General features: G+C 43.1%; 1 protein-coding gene across 1 annotated transcript in view; it reads right to left on the bottom strand.

Moving 5' to 3' along the window:
• The window catches only part of pik3cb (phosphatidylinositol-4,5-bisphosphate 3-kinase catalytic subunit beta), a 196,938-nt gene that overhangs the window by 31,767 nt on the left and 148,164 nt on the right, over positions 1–17,007 (bottom strand). Inside the window, exon 15 of the mRNA XM_033031101.1 lies at positions 16,548–16,647. Within this exon, the coding sequence (XP_032886992.1) occupies positions 16,548–16,647 (100 nt within the window). The remainder of the gene's footprint in view (positions 1–16,547; positions 16,648–17,007) is intronic.

Raw genomic sequence — 17,007 nt, 5'->3', positions numbered from 1 at the left:
TAGTTTATTTCTTCCTTAAAAGCTTTGAAATAGTACATTTTAAGAGAAGTTCCAAGATGATGAGACTTTTTCATACAATAGGATTTTTTTTTTAAATAGATGGCAAAGTTATCATTATCTCATGTTCAACTTTTCAACTGGATACTATAGCTGGGTCGAAAAAAAGTTGTCTCAAAATAAATTGAATCAATTTGTTTTGGGAAGGATGTGACAACAGGAGCAGCTGGTGGGAGGAAGAGTAATGAGAGGAATGATTGAATAATCTGCCTGCTGAAGTTCATTACGATATAATCACCTCAAGATTGGGGTTCAGCTCGAGTTGATTATGGTGCCATGATTGTCTTCACCTATCGCCAATGTCCTCTCCCAACCCACCACCACCCACAACCCCCCTGATCAAAAGAGACTCTTTCTACATTAATGGCAGAAACCAGGTTGCAAAGATACCACAATTTGAGCCACATGTCTGACAGCCTTTATAAGCATTCCCTTTCTACTTCATTGATCCAGATGGTAAAATATGGTGCGTTTGACCCCCAAGTGAATCTTTAAGTGCAAGTCTTGACAGCATACAATTGCAACAGGGGGAATTATTTAGTAGATAAGCAGATGCATGAAAGAAAAATGCTTCCTTGGCTATGACATTAAAAAAGTGACCATAATTGTTGTAGGAAGACACTTATTTGTCCCAACAAAATACAAAAAATATGCAGATAATGTGTGTGCACCCAATATTCTGCATGTGTGCATCTGTATATGTAGTATCTGTACATGAGCAGTGTCTGTACATGAGCAGTATCTGTATGTGCAGTATCTGTACATGTGTAGTATCTGTACATGAGCAGTATCTGTACATGAGCAGTATCTGTACATGAGCAGTATCTGTACATGAGCAGTATCTGTACATGTGTAGTATCTGTACATGAGCAGTATCTGTACATGAGCAGTATCTGTATGTGCAGTATCTGTACATGAGCAGGATATATAACTTCTAGGGTAGCACAGGAAGTTGGATCCAGACCTGATTTGTTGCCTTTACATGGTTAAGCAATAAAGACTGGATGTTCTTCCTTAATTTACTGAAGCTAACAAGAGAATCCCAAATTAATTTATTAATTGTCTTTTGAGATTTAGATTTTAAAGATACAGCACAGAAACGGGCCCCTTGGCCTACCGAGTCTGTGCCAACCAGCGATCCCCCGTACACTAGCAAGTATCCTTACACTTGGGAAAATATAACGCAGCCAATTAACCTACAAATGTGTACATCTTTGGAGTGTGCGATGAAACAGGAGCATCTGGAGAAAACCTACGTGGTAACAGGAAGAACGTACAAACTCCCTACTGACGTCACTTGTAGTCAGGATCAAACCCGGGTCTCTGGCGCTGTAAGGCCTGTAGCTACCCCACTCTGCCGCCCCAGTTATCAACTCCAACAACAAATGTGACTTGGGATTGAGCCATTATGAGATAAATTAATATGATGTAATCAGTTAGACAACCTCCCGGGCATGCTGGGGTGAGGGGGAATGAGCAGGTGGACCTCATAGCAAAGGAGAGTTTAAGAAGATAAATAGATATCCATGCATTATTGGGGAGAGTGGAACTGAGAGAAATAATTAAAGAGGGCTTAACAAAAGAATGGCAGAGAGGATGGGAAATGGAAGTCAGGGGTAGACACTACTTTTCTATACAATCTGAAGTTAGGAAAATATGTTTCTGTACATCTCTGTCCCGTAGGGACTCAGTTAAACTGTGTAGATTGAGGTTGGGACACTGTGGGTTAAATTACTATTTGTGCATTGTAGGGAAACATGTTTCTGGCTTGTGTGAATGTGGGAGTAATGAGACAGTTAAGCATGTTTTCCTAGAATGTAAAAAGTACAGGGTAGAAAGAAAAGTATTGTTTGTTAGACTGACAGGACTTGGAGTTGAGGCTTTTTCTGTTTCTTCTTTGTTTGGACACAGTGAGAAACATCAACTGATATCCAGGGCTGTTCTTCAATTCCTGCAAGTTACAGGACTGTATGTAAGAATTTAGTTCAAACTTTGACCTGTGGAGGGCAGTAATACGCTTAGCAGCGTCTACACTGCCGGAATCCTACAAGAAGAAGAAGTGGAAGTTAGACAACCTGCCAGTGTTCAATGGTAGTCTTGCTTGGGATGAAAATGCAATACCAAACTCTTCACACAAACAAGGGGTTAGTGAGGAGGATTGTATCCATTGCAAAATATGTATCAGTGGAAAAAGCTTAACATGTTTTGCCTTCCTAGAACTTAAACCCCATTCCATTTATGAAGGATGTAATTTTGACAATGAACAAACAAAAAATACTATTGGATAGATACTGACTCAAAAACAATGGCACTGTAACACACTTTAAATCAGAAGAGAATGGAAAACAGTTAAGGTATAGTGCCTCTATTCTGGCTTTGGCCATCTCAGTGTAATATTTTAATGTGGCTGGGTTTGGGGATGAAGCTTGAAAGCAGACGCCACCAGATTCAGGAAGAGCTTGTTCCCTTCTGTTACCAGGCTTCTGAAAAGTCCTTCCATGAGCTAGGGTACGGTCCAATTCGCCTCTACCCCATTTCAGACATTGGACTTTGTCTCTGGCCCCATCACGCTACAATGCTGAGAACTATATTCTGCACTCTATCTTTAGTTTAGTTTAGTTTATTGTTGTCACGTGTACCGAGGTACAGCAAGAAGCTTATTTGTCGCCTGCTATCCAGTCAGCGGAAAGACTATACATGATTACAATCAAACTGCCCATGGTGTACAGATACAGGATAAGGGAATAAGGTTTAGTGCAGGATAAAGTCCAATAAAGTCCGATAAAAGTTAGTCCGGGGATCTCCAATGAGGTAGATGGTAGGTCAGGACCACTCTCCAGTTGGTGGTAGGATGGTTCAACAGCGGGGAAGAAACTGTCCCAGAATCTGGAGGAATCTTTCCCATTGCTCCACCTATTGCACTCAAGTTTGACTTGGTTGTATTTAGGCGTAATATTATTTGATTTAAGGAGATAGCATACAAAACAAAGCTTTTCACTGTACCTCTGTACACGTGACAATAATATACCTAATGCCTGGCATTGTGGAGCTGTTGGGCTCAAGTTTTGGTCCTAGTAAACCAGGCTCAGGAATAGCTACTTCCCCACAGCCATAAGGCTATTAATCTTGGCTCGGACAAAACTCTGAACATTAATAGCCCATTATCTGTTATTTGCACTTTATCAGTTTATTTATTCATGTGTGTATATTTACGTATATAATGTCATATGGACACACTGATCTGTTTTGTAGTCAATGCCTACTATGTTCTGTTGTGCTGAAGCAAAGCAAGAATTTCATTGTCCTATCAGGGCCACATGACAATAAACTCTCTTGACTTGACTTGACTTGGAGGTAAACAAATGTGATTGTGCTCCCAAAAATAAGAATAGCTGTGTGTGAAGGTATCATGTTGGGCGACCATCGTGGCTTTAAAAGATGTTTATGGAGGGACTATTGGAAGAGGACTTCTTCTCTTCCTGTGTGTAAAATGGATGTACAGTTGGTCTCAATTAGATGCTGTGCCCTCTAACGATACTATTATAAACAACTACATTAACTACCAATCAAACAATGGACATTTGCCAAAAAGGAACGGCGCAATTCACAATATTTCCTCAACACAAAAAATTGAATTTTCATATTTTCATTTCTGACTTGTGTGAAAATGTTTTACAGAGCCTGAACTCAGCAGGAAACTCCATATATTTTCACAATCCCTCAACGCAAATGCTGCAGAATTAAATTGGTATTAGCAAAGGTAGTGCAGTAACCAGCCCCAATGGCTTTACAACATTACAGGACAGTACAGGAAGAGGCTCTTTGGTTGGTAATGTCCTTGCCGAACATGATGCCCAGGCCAACTCTTATCTATCTGCACATAGTCCATATCCCTCCATTCCCTACATATCAATATTCCTATCCAGATGTCGTTTAAATGCCACTATCATATATGGTTCCACCACCACCACCCCAGCAGGCTTCCAGGCACCACTGCCCTTTGTAAAAAAAATTGCCCCCCACTTCTCCTGCAAAAATTACCCCCCCTCACCTTAAAGTTGTGCCCTCTACTATTTGATATTTCCATTCTGGGAAAAAGTTAGACTGACTACCTTATCTATTACTCTCATAGTATTATATCCTTCTACCAGTTCACCCCTCAAACAATACAATACAATACCATACCGTTTATTTGTCATTTGAACCTCACATCAAGTTCGAATGAAATTTGGTTTCTGCAGTCATACAACAAGAAAAGGACCAAGGCACACACCAACACAATCCACACAAACATCCATCACAGCGAATCTCCCCCTGACTGTGATGGAAGGCAAACGCTGGTGTTCCAGAGAAAATAATCCAAGCCTGTCCAATCACTCTCTGTAGCTTATACTCTCCATTTTGGTAAGCATCAGAGCATTATACATTTAAAGAGCTACTCTATAAACCTCTCCTCTCTGGTGATTTGGTACCACACAGTGGCGCAGCTGGTAGAGCTGCTGCCACAGAGCACCAGAGACCTGGATTCAATCCTGACCTCAGGTCCTGTCTGGGTGGATTTTGTACCTTCCCTCTGTGACCATGTGGGTTTCCTCCAGGTGCTCTGGTTTCCTCTCCTGTCCCAAAGACCGGTGACCTTTACAAAATTGCTCCTAATATGTAAGGAGTGGGTGAGAAAGTAGGAGAACAGAACTAGTGTGAATGGGTTTGAGAAGGAACTGCAGATGCTGGAAAATCTGAATCAGAATCAGAGGACATAGGTTTAAGTTGAAGGGGGTTTTAATAGGAAGCAGAAGGGTAACCTTTTCCACACGGAGGGACGTGGGTGTATGGAACGATCTGCTAGAGGAAGTAGTTGAGGAAGGTGCCATTGCAACATTTAAGATGCATTTAGGGAGGTAGATGGTCCTGTCTGGGTGGTAGATGGGTAGGACAGGTTGAGAGTGGTATGGGCCAAATGCAGGTAGGTGGGACTAGTGCGGATGGGACATGTTAAATCGGAGGTACACAAAAATGCTGGAGAAACTCAGCGGGTGCAGCAGCCTCTATGGAGCGAAGGAAATAGGCAATGTTTCGGGACGAAACGTTGCCTATTTCCTTCGCTCCATAGAGGCTGCTGCACCCGTAGTGTGAATGGGTGATTGATGCAAGGACTCATGTTACCCGGGTGCATCTCTAAGACGAAACTAATGGGCCTGTCCCACATAGGCGATTTTTTTCGGCGACTGTCATAGTTGTAGCAGGTCGCTGAAAAAACGGGTACTGGACATCTACGACAATGTCGTCAACAACCTACCACCTAGTCGACGTCAAGCAACGGCAAGCTACCGACAATCGGCGACCCATTAGGACGTCCACCTACGACCACACCTACGACAAGGTAGGACAATTCAGTCGCAGGTTGACGTAGGTAGCCGCCAATGGAATTCACCAAAGTCAGCACCAGCGACAACCTATGTCACCCGGCGACAATCTCCGACAGCACCTACGTCGGGAGAAGACAAGCTACGATCATTGGCGTCAAAAACGCACTGTCGCCTGTAGTTACCTAAGTGGGACAGGGACACAATGAAGAGTTTCCACTTACTGCAAGACAAGGGAGGTCATTGGAGAACAATATGTGGATTATTTACGTAGCAGAGGGGGGAGATGGTTACAGTGATAGGTGACACAACTCACTCTAAACCTCCAAACAACATTTTCATACCTTATTCTTCCTACTTTTCTCAGTTCCCAAGAACAAGTTGAAGCTGCCCATTTTCATCTGCTGTTTAGTCCACATTATTTTGCAACATTAAACACACATGGACGGTTAATTCAATCAGGCAATCAATTACAGTTGAGGTGCAATCCATTTCCCATTGCAACATGTCTGCATGTGTTATACTGGTAGGGCGTGCATTGCAGGGATATCTGTGGCTTGGCAACCTTCAAACGGATTAATATGCAAACGTTTAAAACGTTGTAAAGGAGCTCCCATAATGGTTGTGTGTAACACTAAACTGCACAGAACAGATGATTCCAGGTGCTACAATTGTCCTCTGTGTCTTCGGAAATAAGTAACAGCCGGTCTGATACTGATCATCATTAAACAAAAACTGGATTGTGTTCTGATGTCTTACGTGGTGAAATAGCACAACTCTTATTCAGACTTCATTGGTCAATCTGCAGACAGGCGAAAACTCAATCCAAACCACCAACAACTGGGCAAATTCCTCAATGGCGAGCAATTTACGCAATGTTATGCAGTAGCCCACCTCTGCTCCAAGTCGGCTTTCTCTCAAACAAGCCAAACACTTCATGAAATTGTTTCCATGCACGGCTTGTCATTTGAAAATCGCTTGGAAGGTGCAAACAACTTTTATATATACATGTTGACATTTTCATTAATCACAGAATCATAATGGTGCAGAAGGATGCCATCAAGTCCATGTTGTTTTGTTGTACTGATTCAGTCAGTCACAGTGTCTGTTCTATCAACAACAAGCTACACGTTTGTTTGCCTGTTTCGTATCCATCCAACTTCCTTTCAAAATCATTGATCATTTTCACTCACCACAGTCAATGGCAACACATTCCATTATCGGCGTTGGGTTATTATTTAGATAGGGTGGTCAATAAGGCTTTTGACACATTGGCCCTAATCAGTCAAATAGTATTTAGTATAGAGGTTGGGAGGTCATGTTGCAGTTGTATAAGACCACATTGGTAAGGCCACATGTCGAGTACTGCGTTCAGTTATGGGCACCATGTTATAGGAAAGATGTTGTCAAGATGGAAAGGGTGCAGAGAAGATTTACCAGGATGTTGCCAGGACTCGAGGGCCTGAGCTATACAGAGAGGTTGAGCAAGCTAGGACTCTATGACTTGGAGTGCAGGGGGATGAGGGGTGATCTTATAGAGGTGTATAAAATCATGAGAGGAATAGATCGGGTGGATACACAGAATCTCTTGCCAAGAGTAAGGAAATTGAGAATCAGAGGACATAGGTTTAAGTTGAAGGGGGTTTTAATAGGAAGCAGAAGGGTAACCTTTTCCACACGGAGGGACGTGGGTGTATGGAACGATCTGCTAGAGGAAGTAGTTGAGGAAGGTGCCATTGCAACATTTAAGATGCATTTAGAGAGGTAGATGGGTAGGACTAGTGCGGATGGGACATGTTAGCCTGTGTGGGCAAGTTGGATCGAAGGGTCTGTTTCCATGCTGGATGACTCTATGTGTACAGAGATACGGAGAAAAACTTTACTTGAGGGCTATCCAGTTAAATTATACTACACGGGATTACAATCAGGTCATACATAAGTACAGACTCTGGAACTGATATGCTGACCTGAAACGTCACCTGTCCATTTTCTCCAGTGATAATGCCTGACCTGCTGAGTTATTCCAACATTTTTGTCTTTCTTTGGTATTAACCAGCACCTCCAGTTTATTTTTATTGTATTAGTGTAAATATATATATACCTCGTAGTGTTACAACTTACTGCACAAACAAATATTCCTTGTTTTCCCCTCAAACATATCTCTTTCACACATCTTAAATCTTTCTCCCTAGTCCTTGTGCCTTCAACTAATGGGTACATGTTGTCCTGGTCAGCCTTATCTAAATCCGTCAACATCTTGTACATCTCTAACAAATCTCCCGTAAGCCTCTTTCATCCCAAGGACAACAGTTGCCAGCGTTTCTAACCTGGTTTTATCGTTAATATTTCGCATCCCTGGAACCATTTGTGTAGATACAAAATGCTGGAGTAACTCAGCGGGACAGGCAGCATCTCTGGTGAGAAGGAATAGGTGACATTTCGGGTCTCTGAGTTACTCCAGCATTTTGTGTCTACCTTCGATTTAAACCAGCATCTGCAGCTCTTTCCGACACCATTTGTGTAAATGTTTTCTGCAGATTGTTTTTAAAGAGTGGTGTAAAGAACATAATGCAAATGTTTATTGGTGTCCTGACTGGAGCTTTGTGAAGGTTTAGTAAAACTTATTTAATTTCTGTTTGCTGCAAATAGTAACATTTTCTTAGAAAACATAAAACGTTAATAATTTGCCATTGAAACACAACTTTGGTGCGACATCTCGCTTTGGTAATTTTTTTCTCCATTTGTCCTGGACTCCAAAAATCTCTGCATATGACCATGTAGATCCCTCTGGCCCTGCACCCACTTTGGAACTGCAGCATGAAGTCTATATTGCCTTTCCCCATCTCCTCTGCCAGCATACATCACCCCATGCTTCTCTCTGTCAGGGTCACTCAAGCCACTTATCTGTACATCTTACCAGCCTGTTTTGTGCAGTTGATTGGTGTCAATTCCCAAAGTCAAAGAAGTGAATATTGAAGGGGGATGTGAATTTTGCACAGAGTTGAGCAAGTGTAGAATCTAATCCATTCAGGTTCTCATTGGGTTACCAATTGCCAACTTATGGTCACCCCATAACTACGAATGAGCGTTTGGGACACCAGTGCGATGGGCAGAGATGGATTTGTTGACTGCTGCAAGATTACAGGCATCTTTTTGGAATGGGGTACTCCTGTGCCTCTTCTCTCCCCTACCCATGCCATAGCAAACAGGGTGCTTGGTTGAGTTGAGTAGACTAAGTCGCTCACTCGTGTGGTTGACTGGTGGCCATTCTTCCCTGCCCCACTTGTTTGATCCTCTCCCACTCGCTGATTTTTGTTCATTTCTGACGTGAATAGTTCTCGGGGAAAGAACCCCGTTGTAACCTGGGTCTTCCTGTACTATAACGTGGGAAGAATTAAAAAATGTAGTCAGTTGAAATGTAGGGCAGCACATTCGTGGAGCGGTAGAGCTGATGCCTTACAGCACCAGAGACCCAAGTTCGATCCTGTCCACGAGGGCTGTCTGTAAGGAGTTTGCATGTTCCTCCTGTCACCGCGTGGGATTTTTCAGGGCGCTTCATTTTCCTCCGACACTCGAAAGATGCACAGTTTTGCAGGTTAATTGGCTTCAGTATAAAATGTTAATTATCCCTAGTGTGTAGGATAATGCTAGCGTATGGATAACGCCCGGTTACGGTTCCAGCCCGTCCCCACGTACCTCGGTGTGAAGCTCGACAGAACGTTGTCATTCAAACAACACCTGGAAGGTGCCAAGGCAAAGACAAGCGCCCGTGCCGCACTGATACGCCGCCTAGCCAGCACCACATGGGGAGCCGCGATGAAGACACTGCGCATGTCCACAGTGGCCCTAGTGTTCTCAGCCGCCGAATATTGCGCCCCGGTCTGGTGCCGGAGCCCTCACGCCAAGAAGCTGGATGCTGCCCTCAACAGGGCCCTGCGGACTGTCTCCGGATGCCTACGAGCCACCCCAGTAAACCAACTGGCCGTCCTCGCTGGCATCGCCCCAGCCAACATCAGACGAGAAGCCCTCTCTCGAAAGGCACAGACCAGTGAATCCCACCTCCTCCATCAGATCGTCACATAGACACCACGACATGTGCGCCTCAAGTCACGGCGCTCCTTTGTCACGCAAGCCCACGAGCTGCTCTGCACAACACCGGCTGATGCTCCAAGGCCGCCTGGGTCAAGACGAGATGGAGAGACCAGTGGAAGTCAGGGGAACCATCTAGGCTACACCAGTACATCAATGACCCCATGGACGTCCCTGGCCAGGACCTGCCCCGAAAGCAGTGGACAACCTTCAACCGCTTGAGGACAGGCGTCGGACGCTATGGAGTAGCGATGAAGAGGTGGGGCCTCGTGGACAGTGAGCGCCTCCTGTGAGTGTGGGGACCCAACACACAGACAGTGAAGCACATCGTCACCAGTTGCCCCAAACACCGGCCACCGAATGGTGAACGAGGTCTGATTGACCTGGACGATGACACGTTGGCCTGGCTCGCCTCAACGGAGCTGCAGGTCTAAAAGATATACGACAGAAGAAGAAGGATAATCGCTGGTCAGCGCAGACTCGGTGGGCCGAAGGGCCTGTTTTCACGCTGTATCTCTAAAGTAGTATAAAGGGAGATACTATGAACTGTGAGATAGGGGAGCAATTAGCAAATGGGACCCTGCAGGCATGTTTTGTTTTGACTGGTTTACATAGGGAGAAAAATGAGGGGTTAACGGGCAAAGCCAGCACATTTTTAATAGTTTCACAGAAAAAAGTCTATTTTGGAAATGTTATCAAGTTGGTAGATAAAGTGAGGTGTCTTCGACTCTGCAATGAAGGGAAAGAGAGTGCGTTTGGCAAGGCTGAGAACAACAATGACATTCCCCAGTGCTCAGTTATTGGAAACTCTGATTCATCCACGATTTGATTTCTAAAATCAAAAAAGGTGATTATCTGGGGCTTCGTGTGACTGGTAATAAGGTGCAGACATTGCCTTGCCAATGTAGAGGGCTGACACAAAAGATCCAGGTCTGTAGAAGGATTCCGACCCGGAATGTCTCCAATCCCTTTCTCCAAAAACGCTGCCTGACCCGCTGAGTTACTCCAGCTTTTTGTGTCTATCTTCAGTATCAACAAGCAACTGCAGTTCCTTCCCATGCCAATGTAGAGGGTAGCTTATAGATGGATTCAGTGGGAATTCTGAAAGAGAAACTACAGCTAGTGGAGTTGAAATGATGGAATGGGACAATTCTACAATAATCATATTGATTGCCTCAATCTAGTCTGCCATTCTGAACAGCAGCCTGGCCCGACTCATAAGAAGTCAGACATTTGAGATTCTAAGTAGGACGTATGGCTTAGTATTTCCTGGAATAATATTGTGAACCAAGCTATTTTAATTCTATATCGCATATTTAAAGATCATTTGTGGCCTAAACTTAAACTTCATTAACTAATCTCAAATCAATTGTTCTTAATTGCTGTGTGATTTACATTATCAAATTTGTATAAACTGATGCTAGTGAACAGATAACTTCAGAGCATGTTACTATACTAAGCATTACAAAGTGACTCGGGGAGTTGGGAGGAAAAAATCACCATGGTCAGTACAATTACCATGGCAACCTGTCTCAAGCTATGCAAAGCCGGCATGGATGGCCAAAGTATTTCAGTAGAGAGATGGCCATGAGCTAGAGAGCAATGTATACGAATTGAGAGAAGCAAGGATACCAAATGATGCATTCCTTGAAAACATTTTAAAAGGGTTTGAGGTGAAGATATGACCCAGGAGGAAATATTTTGCACTCAAAGCCCAGTGGTGGTGGAATCTAGTGGGTCAGGCAGCATCTTTGGAAGGATTGGACAATTTATGTTTTGGGTTGGGGCCCTTCTACAGACTGGGGATAGGAATTGGATCAAGGTACCAGAAGGTGGGTATTTGGAGGAGAAAGAATAAAGCATGAAAATATGATGATGGGTAGTTGGTCAAGAGTAATAAGGCTGAACATAGTAGCTTCTCTGCCCCATCCAAAGTTCAGAAGCCTCTCTCGTTCCCCTTTCCCCTAACACCTGAAATGTCATCTATTTATTTTCTCCAGAGAAGCTGCCTGACCCGCTGAGTTACTCCACCTGTGTTTCTACCTCAAAGTTCAGAAGCTGCAGGTTAAAGTTAACATGTTAACAACAATTGCAATTAAGAGTATGATATTGAAACTGTCTTGGAAAGCAAGGCTAATTAAAAGAGAGCTATTTGATACCATACTCTTAATTGCAGTTGTTGTTATCTTTAATCTGCAGTTTCTGAATGACATTGGTTAACTTTTTTAGATGCCTCTAGTAATGTGCTCACTGAAACTGCCACATTATATGGGGGGAAAATTAATGCAAGAATAACCTCTTGTGTAATTATATATATGTATCGAAAAGCAAACGATTGCAGATGCTGGCATTCTGACAACAAAAACAAAGTGAGTCAGGCAGCATATGTAGAGAGAGAAATGGAATTAATGTTTGGGGGTGATGGCTTTTCATCATCTCTGTCATCGAAAGAAACTTTAAATGGGAAAAAAAAATCTTGGATACATTTCTTCAGATATTAACAGCTGCAACAGTGTGAAACGAAGGACAAAGTTCTGGAATAACTCAGTGGTTCAGGCACATTGGCTGGAGGACATGGACAGGCAACATTTCTTTGGAATAAGAGTCCCGACCCAAAACGCCAACTATCCATGTGCACCAAAGATGCTGCCTGACCCATTAAGTTACTCCAGCACTTTGTGTTCGAAGCAAGAATAAAGCTTCTGCAATTCCTTGCATCTCCATTCAAAAAAATGGGGCTTCCCCTGGGTTTTATGTTATTAATAATTATATTGTGCAATTAAATACAAAACAAATGTCCTCAAGGAGAGAATAAATGATTAAAAAACACAACTGAAATATATCTTTGCAACCAATATACTTTTCACTTGATAGGAGTGGAAAGATGATTTACCACACTTCAACTGTTCCCACCTCCAGACCTCACAGAAAAATAATGCCATTTTCAAGAATCCTGCAGCAGGAACTTATTGCAAAACTACATTATTGGAAAACTTTGGCCAGCTGATGTGCAGCTTTACGATAAGCAGCAATTTGGTTCCGCGAGTCTTGGAGAAAAACTACCTCCAGAGCCATAGTGTGTAAGGATAAGCAGAGATTGATTCCTTTGTTGCTTGCTTCAATAGACAATAGGTGCAGGAGGAGGCCATTCGACCCTTCGAGCCAGCACCGCCATTCATTGTGATCATGGCTGATCGCCCCCTATCAATAACCCGTGCCTGCCTTCTCCCCATATCCCTTGACTCCACTAGCCCCTAGAGCTCTATCTAACTGTCTCTTAAATCCACCCAGTGATTTGGCCTCCACTGCCCTCTGTGGCAGGGAATTCCACAAATCAGCAGGGAATTCCACAGATCATCGGCAATCAGTACCCCGTTCCTGCCTTCTCCCCATATCCCTGGACTCCGCTATCTTTAAGAGCCCTATCTAGCTCTCTCTTGAAAGTATCCAGAGAACTGGCCTCCACCGCCCTCTGAGGCAGAGAATTCCACAGACTCACAACTCTCCGTGAGAAAAAGTGTTTTTCTCGTCTTCGTTCTAAATGGATTACCTTAAATGCATGTCCTAAAGCATGGAGTGTCATCTCTCTTTACAATACATGTGTGAAAGATCCTCCCGGAGTGATTTATTATTCTGAACAGGGAGAAACAATGCTGTTTTTCCTCGTCACCGGGTCAAAATCCTGGAACTTCTGAGCTAACATTAAACCTTCTCCACAAGAACTGAAGTGTTTTAAGAAGGAAGCTCATCAACATCATCTAAAGGGCAACGATTTTTAAATAGCTACACAAATTAAAAGCTGAAGAGGAAAGTTCCACGTGGCCATGCTGGTGCATCCTGACATCAAACAACCATAGAATATCTGGGTCTGTGGCACACTCGATGCCCATTCAAAAGAAAAATGCTTCAGCCAGTGAAAATGAAAAGAAACAGTTTGCAAAGAAGAAATAAAGAACTGCTTGATTAACTCAAGCTTTGTAACTGTTGTGAGCAGATGTAGAACATCAATTCTGCATTTTTGCCACAACTCTGAACAAAAGTAGGCAGCCAATCTCCGATATTTGCTCCCAAAACCAAAATGTTCCAGTTATACCCCCGTCCCATTTATGCCCCTGTCCCACTTAGGAAACCTGAACGGAAACCTGGACGGAAACCTCTGGAGACTTTGTGCCCCACCCAAGATTTCCGTGCGGTTCCTGGAGGTTCCCGGAGGGTTTTGTCCGTCTCACTACCTGCTTCCACTACCTGCAACCTCCGGCAACCACCTGCAACCTCCGGCAACCACCTGCAACCTCCGGGAACCGCATGGAAACCTTGGGTGGGGCGCAAAGTCTCGCGAGGTTTTCGTTAAGGTTTCCTAAGTGGGACAGGGGCATAAGGAAACCTGAACGGAAACCTCTGGAAGCTTTGCGCCCCACCCAAGGTTTCCGTGCGGTTCCCGGAGGTTTCTGTCAGTCTCCCTAATGGTCGAAAGTGGTTTCTGCTTCTTCTATCCTAAGTGGGACAGGGGCATTTCTCTTTGCTTTTACTTTAGAGACTTTTGCGCCATCCAGCGTCCACCTGTACATGAACACTATCCGACAAATTGGGGAGAATTTGCAGAAGTCAATGAACTTACAACAACCTAGATGTCTTTGTAGTGTGGGAGGAAACTGGAGCACCCAGAGAAAACCCACGTGGTCACAGGGAGAATGTACAAACTCTATACAGCCAAGCACACGTACTCAGGAATAAACCTATGTCTTTGGTGCAGTAAGGCAGCAAGTCTACCGCTGCTCCACTGTGCCACAATTTTATGTCACAGCTCTGCAAAACGGAAGAAAGGAGTTTGAAAGAACATCCTTTTATTGCAGCAGAAGATTCCTTCAATTAAGTTCTAAACAAGTATTTTAATACTAGGTAGCAGGCGAGATATCATCTTTCTGAACTATGTACATTTACCCCATAAAGTTGTTCAATTGCAAAAGGAAAAGTAGAATTTAATATTCCAGGCGCTGAGACAGTATTTGTTGGTTGCAAAGGGATTCAATATAATATTAGTATTTTTGAGTTTACACGCTTTTAACATTGAATCTTCATATGTCTTTACTACAGAGTGAGATAAGTTTTCTTACAAAGAATTAATTACCAACAATAAGACAACAGTAATAAAAATGTGGTCTTTACAAGTAAACCTTTTAATTAAAGAATAACAAATTATCTATAGGAAGTTAATCTGATTTCAAAATACAGGTTAGTCATCTTCATCAAGAGCATGTTCACAGATAGACTTTAGAAAGGTTTTCAAGGACGGTAGGACAGTAGGAAGGGAAGGTTGGAGCATGTGCTCTGATAAAAGACACAGTTTCCAATTTTGGAATAAAGAATGGTGGAATAAAGACATTAGGCTAAGTGTTCCACGGAGGTTAGCAAAGCTAATAGACAATTGGTGCAGGAGACATTCGGCCCTTCAAGCCAGCACTGCCATTCAATGTGATCATGGCTGATCATCTACAATCAGTACCCCCAGGGCTGCCAACTCTCACGCATTGAGCGTGAGAATCACGCATGAGGAAATTCTCACGCTCTCACGCTGATGACAGAAGTTCTCACGCTCAAAAAAACATTCAAAATATATATATGAATAAATAAAGTCACACTCCTCCACACTCATCAATGAGCATAGTTTTCTGTCGGCAGGTTCCCCGTAAAAAACGAGCAATTTCATTGGCTTTAGCCCATCGTACACTATTTAAAATGGCAATGTAGACAAAAATGCTGGAGAAACTCAGTGGGTGAGGCAGCATCTATGTCTGAGTTTGACCCTTCTTCAGAATCAAAGCATTTCTCCAGCATTTTTGTCTACCGCTCTATAGATGCTGCCTCACCCGCATTCACATTCCCGTACGGTATTTGTACATTCTCCTTATGACCACATGGTTTTCTTCCGGTTTCTCCCACATCCGAAAGAAGTGCAGGTTAATTGGCTTCTGTAAATTGTCTCTGGTGTGTAGGATAGAACTGGTGTATGGTAGGTTGTTGGTCGGTGTGGACTTGTTAGGCCGAAGGGCCTGATACATATATATGTTTTACATATATATATTTTAATTTCATTGAACCATATACGGTTGAATATGTGGCATTATTTCCGTCGTGTTTCTATAGTCAAAGGGTAAGGTTGATTGATTTATTTGTGCAGAACAGTGATGGAAGTCTGACTCCTCTTGCCTTGTTTCTATGTTTTTGTTTCTCTATATTTATGCATAACAACATGAATTATTATCTGATTTCAATACATGAATATACTAAGGTCATTCATGTGCTGCACCTGTTGATCAGAGCCTGGCTCTACTGTGGAATGTTAGGAATGTAATTTAGCCTAGCCCTATTCATACCTAATCCAATTTGAAGCATAAATGTTGCATTCAAGTGTAAGTTAAAAGACTCGCTACATTATGCACCAGATTCCACAATTTCAAGCTGAAAAATGCAAAAGCTCCCTCGCAATTTCTCACTCTCAACTCTCACCCAATGTTGGCAGCCCTGGTACCCCCGTTCCTGCCTTATCCCCATATCCCCCGACTCTGTTATCTTTAAGAGCCCTATCTATCTCCCTCTTGAAAGTATCCAGAGAGCTGGCTTCCACCGCCCTCTGAGGCAGATAATTCCATATGGCAGGAGTGATGAATGAGCAGGATTTGATTGGGAGATGGGCAGCAAGGCACTGCCTCAGATAAAGCACATTTTATAAATGGTCGAAAGGCTTTTGCATTGTATAGAACAGAAGTGATGAGCAATTCCATCCATTGTTTGTTTTGTGGGGAAAACATGTGGCTAATAGACACAGAACCTATGGGGCAAGGAAAGGGGAGCAGGCCGAGGGGGCACCTTTCCTCTTGAGGTGAATCAACCTTTTTAGCTCGATTGCAAACTAAATTTGAGGTTAAATTATAATTATTGATTCAAGCCAGGACATTCAGACCCGCTGCACCTATACCCAATCAACGTCATAATATTAATTCAAAACAGACTGAATTTCAAGGCTAAGAGTTTAAATACCTGTTTGGAAAGTTCTTTGATATGCGTGATACTTCCTCGACAGTACGATTCAAGGATCAACCCAAACTGCAGTGAAATGGTAGGCAGATGCATTTCAGACCTGGAGGAACAAGAAGCTGCACATTTAGAACAGGATCAACAACATTAGTACAGTCAAGCACAGTTCACCTAAACACTTGCAAAGCAATCAATCAAGATCATCCCAGGCTAGTTTATCTGTTTGTGGATCGACCACAAACTACTGAACTACTATCTACCTCATTGCTGAGCCTTGGACTATCCTTGATCTGAATTTGCTGCCTCTACCTTGTACTAAACGTTATTCCCTTACACTGAATATGGCTCGAGTGTAATCATGTATAAAAGATAGAAAATAGATGCAGGAGTAGGCCATTCGGCCCTTTGAGCCAGCAGCGCCATTCAATATGATCATGGCTGATCATCCAAAATCAGTATCGCC

Source organism: Amblyraja radiata, chromosome 13, assembly GCF_010909765.2.
Source record: "Amblyraja radiata isolate CabotCenter1 chromosome 13, sAmbRad1.1.pri, whole genome shotgun sequence".
In the NCBI taxonomy this organism is placed as follows: Eukaryota; Metazoa; Chordata; class Chondrichthyes; order Rajiformes; family Rajidae; genus Amblyraja; species Amblyraja radiata.
This window is presented reverse-complemented; position numbering and strand designations above follow the sequence as displayed.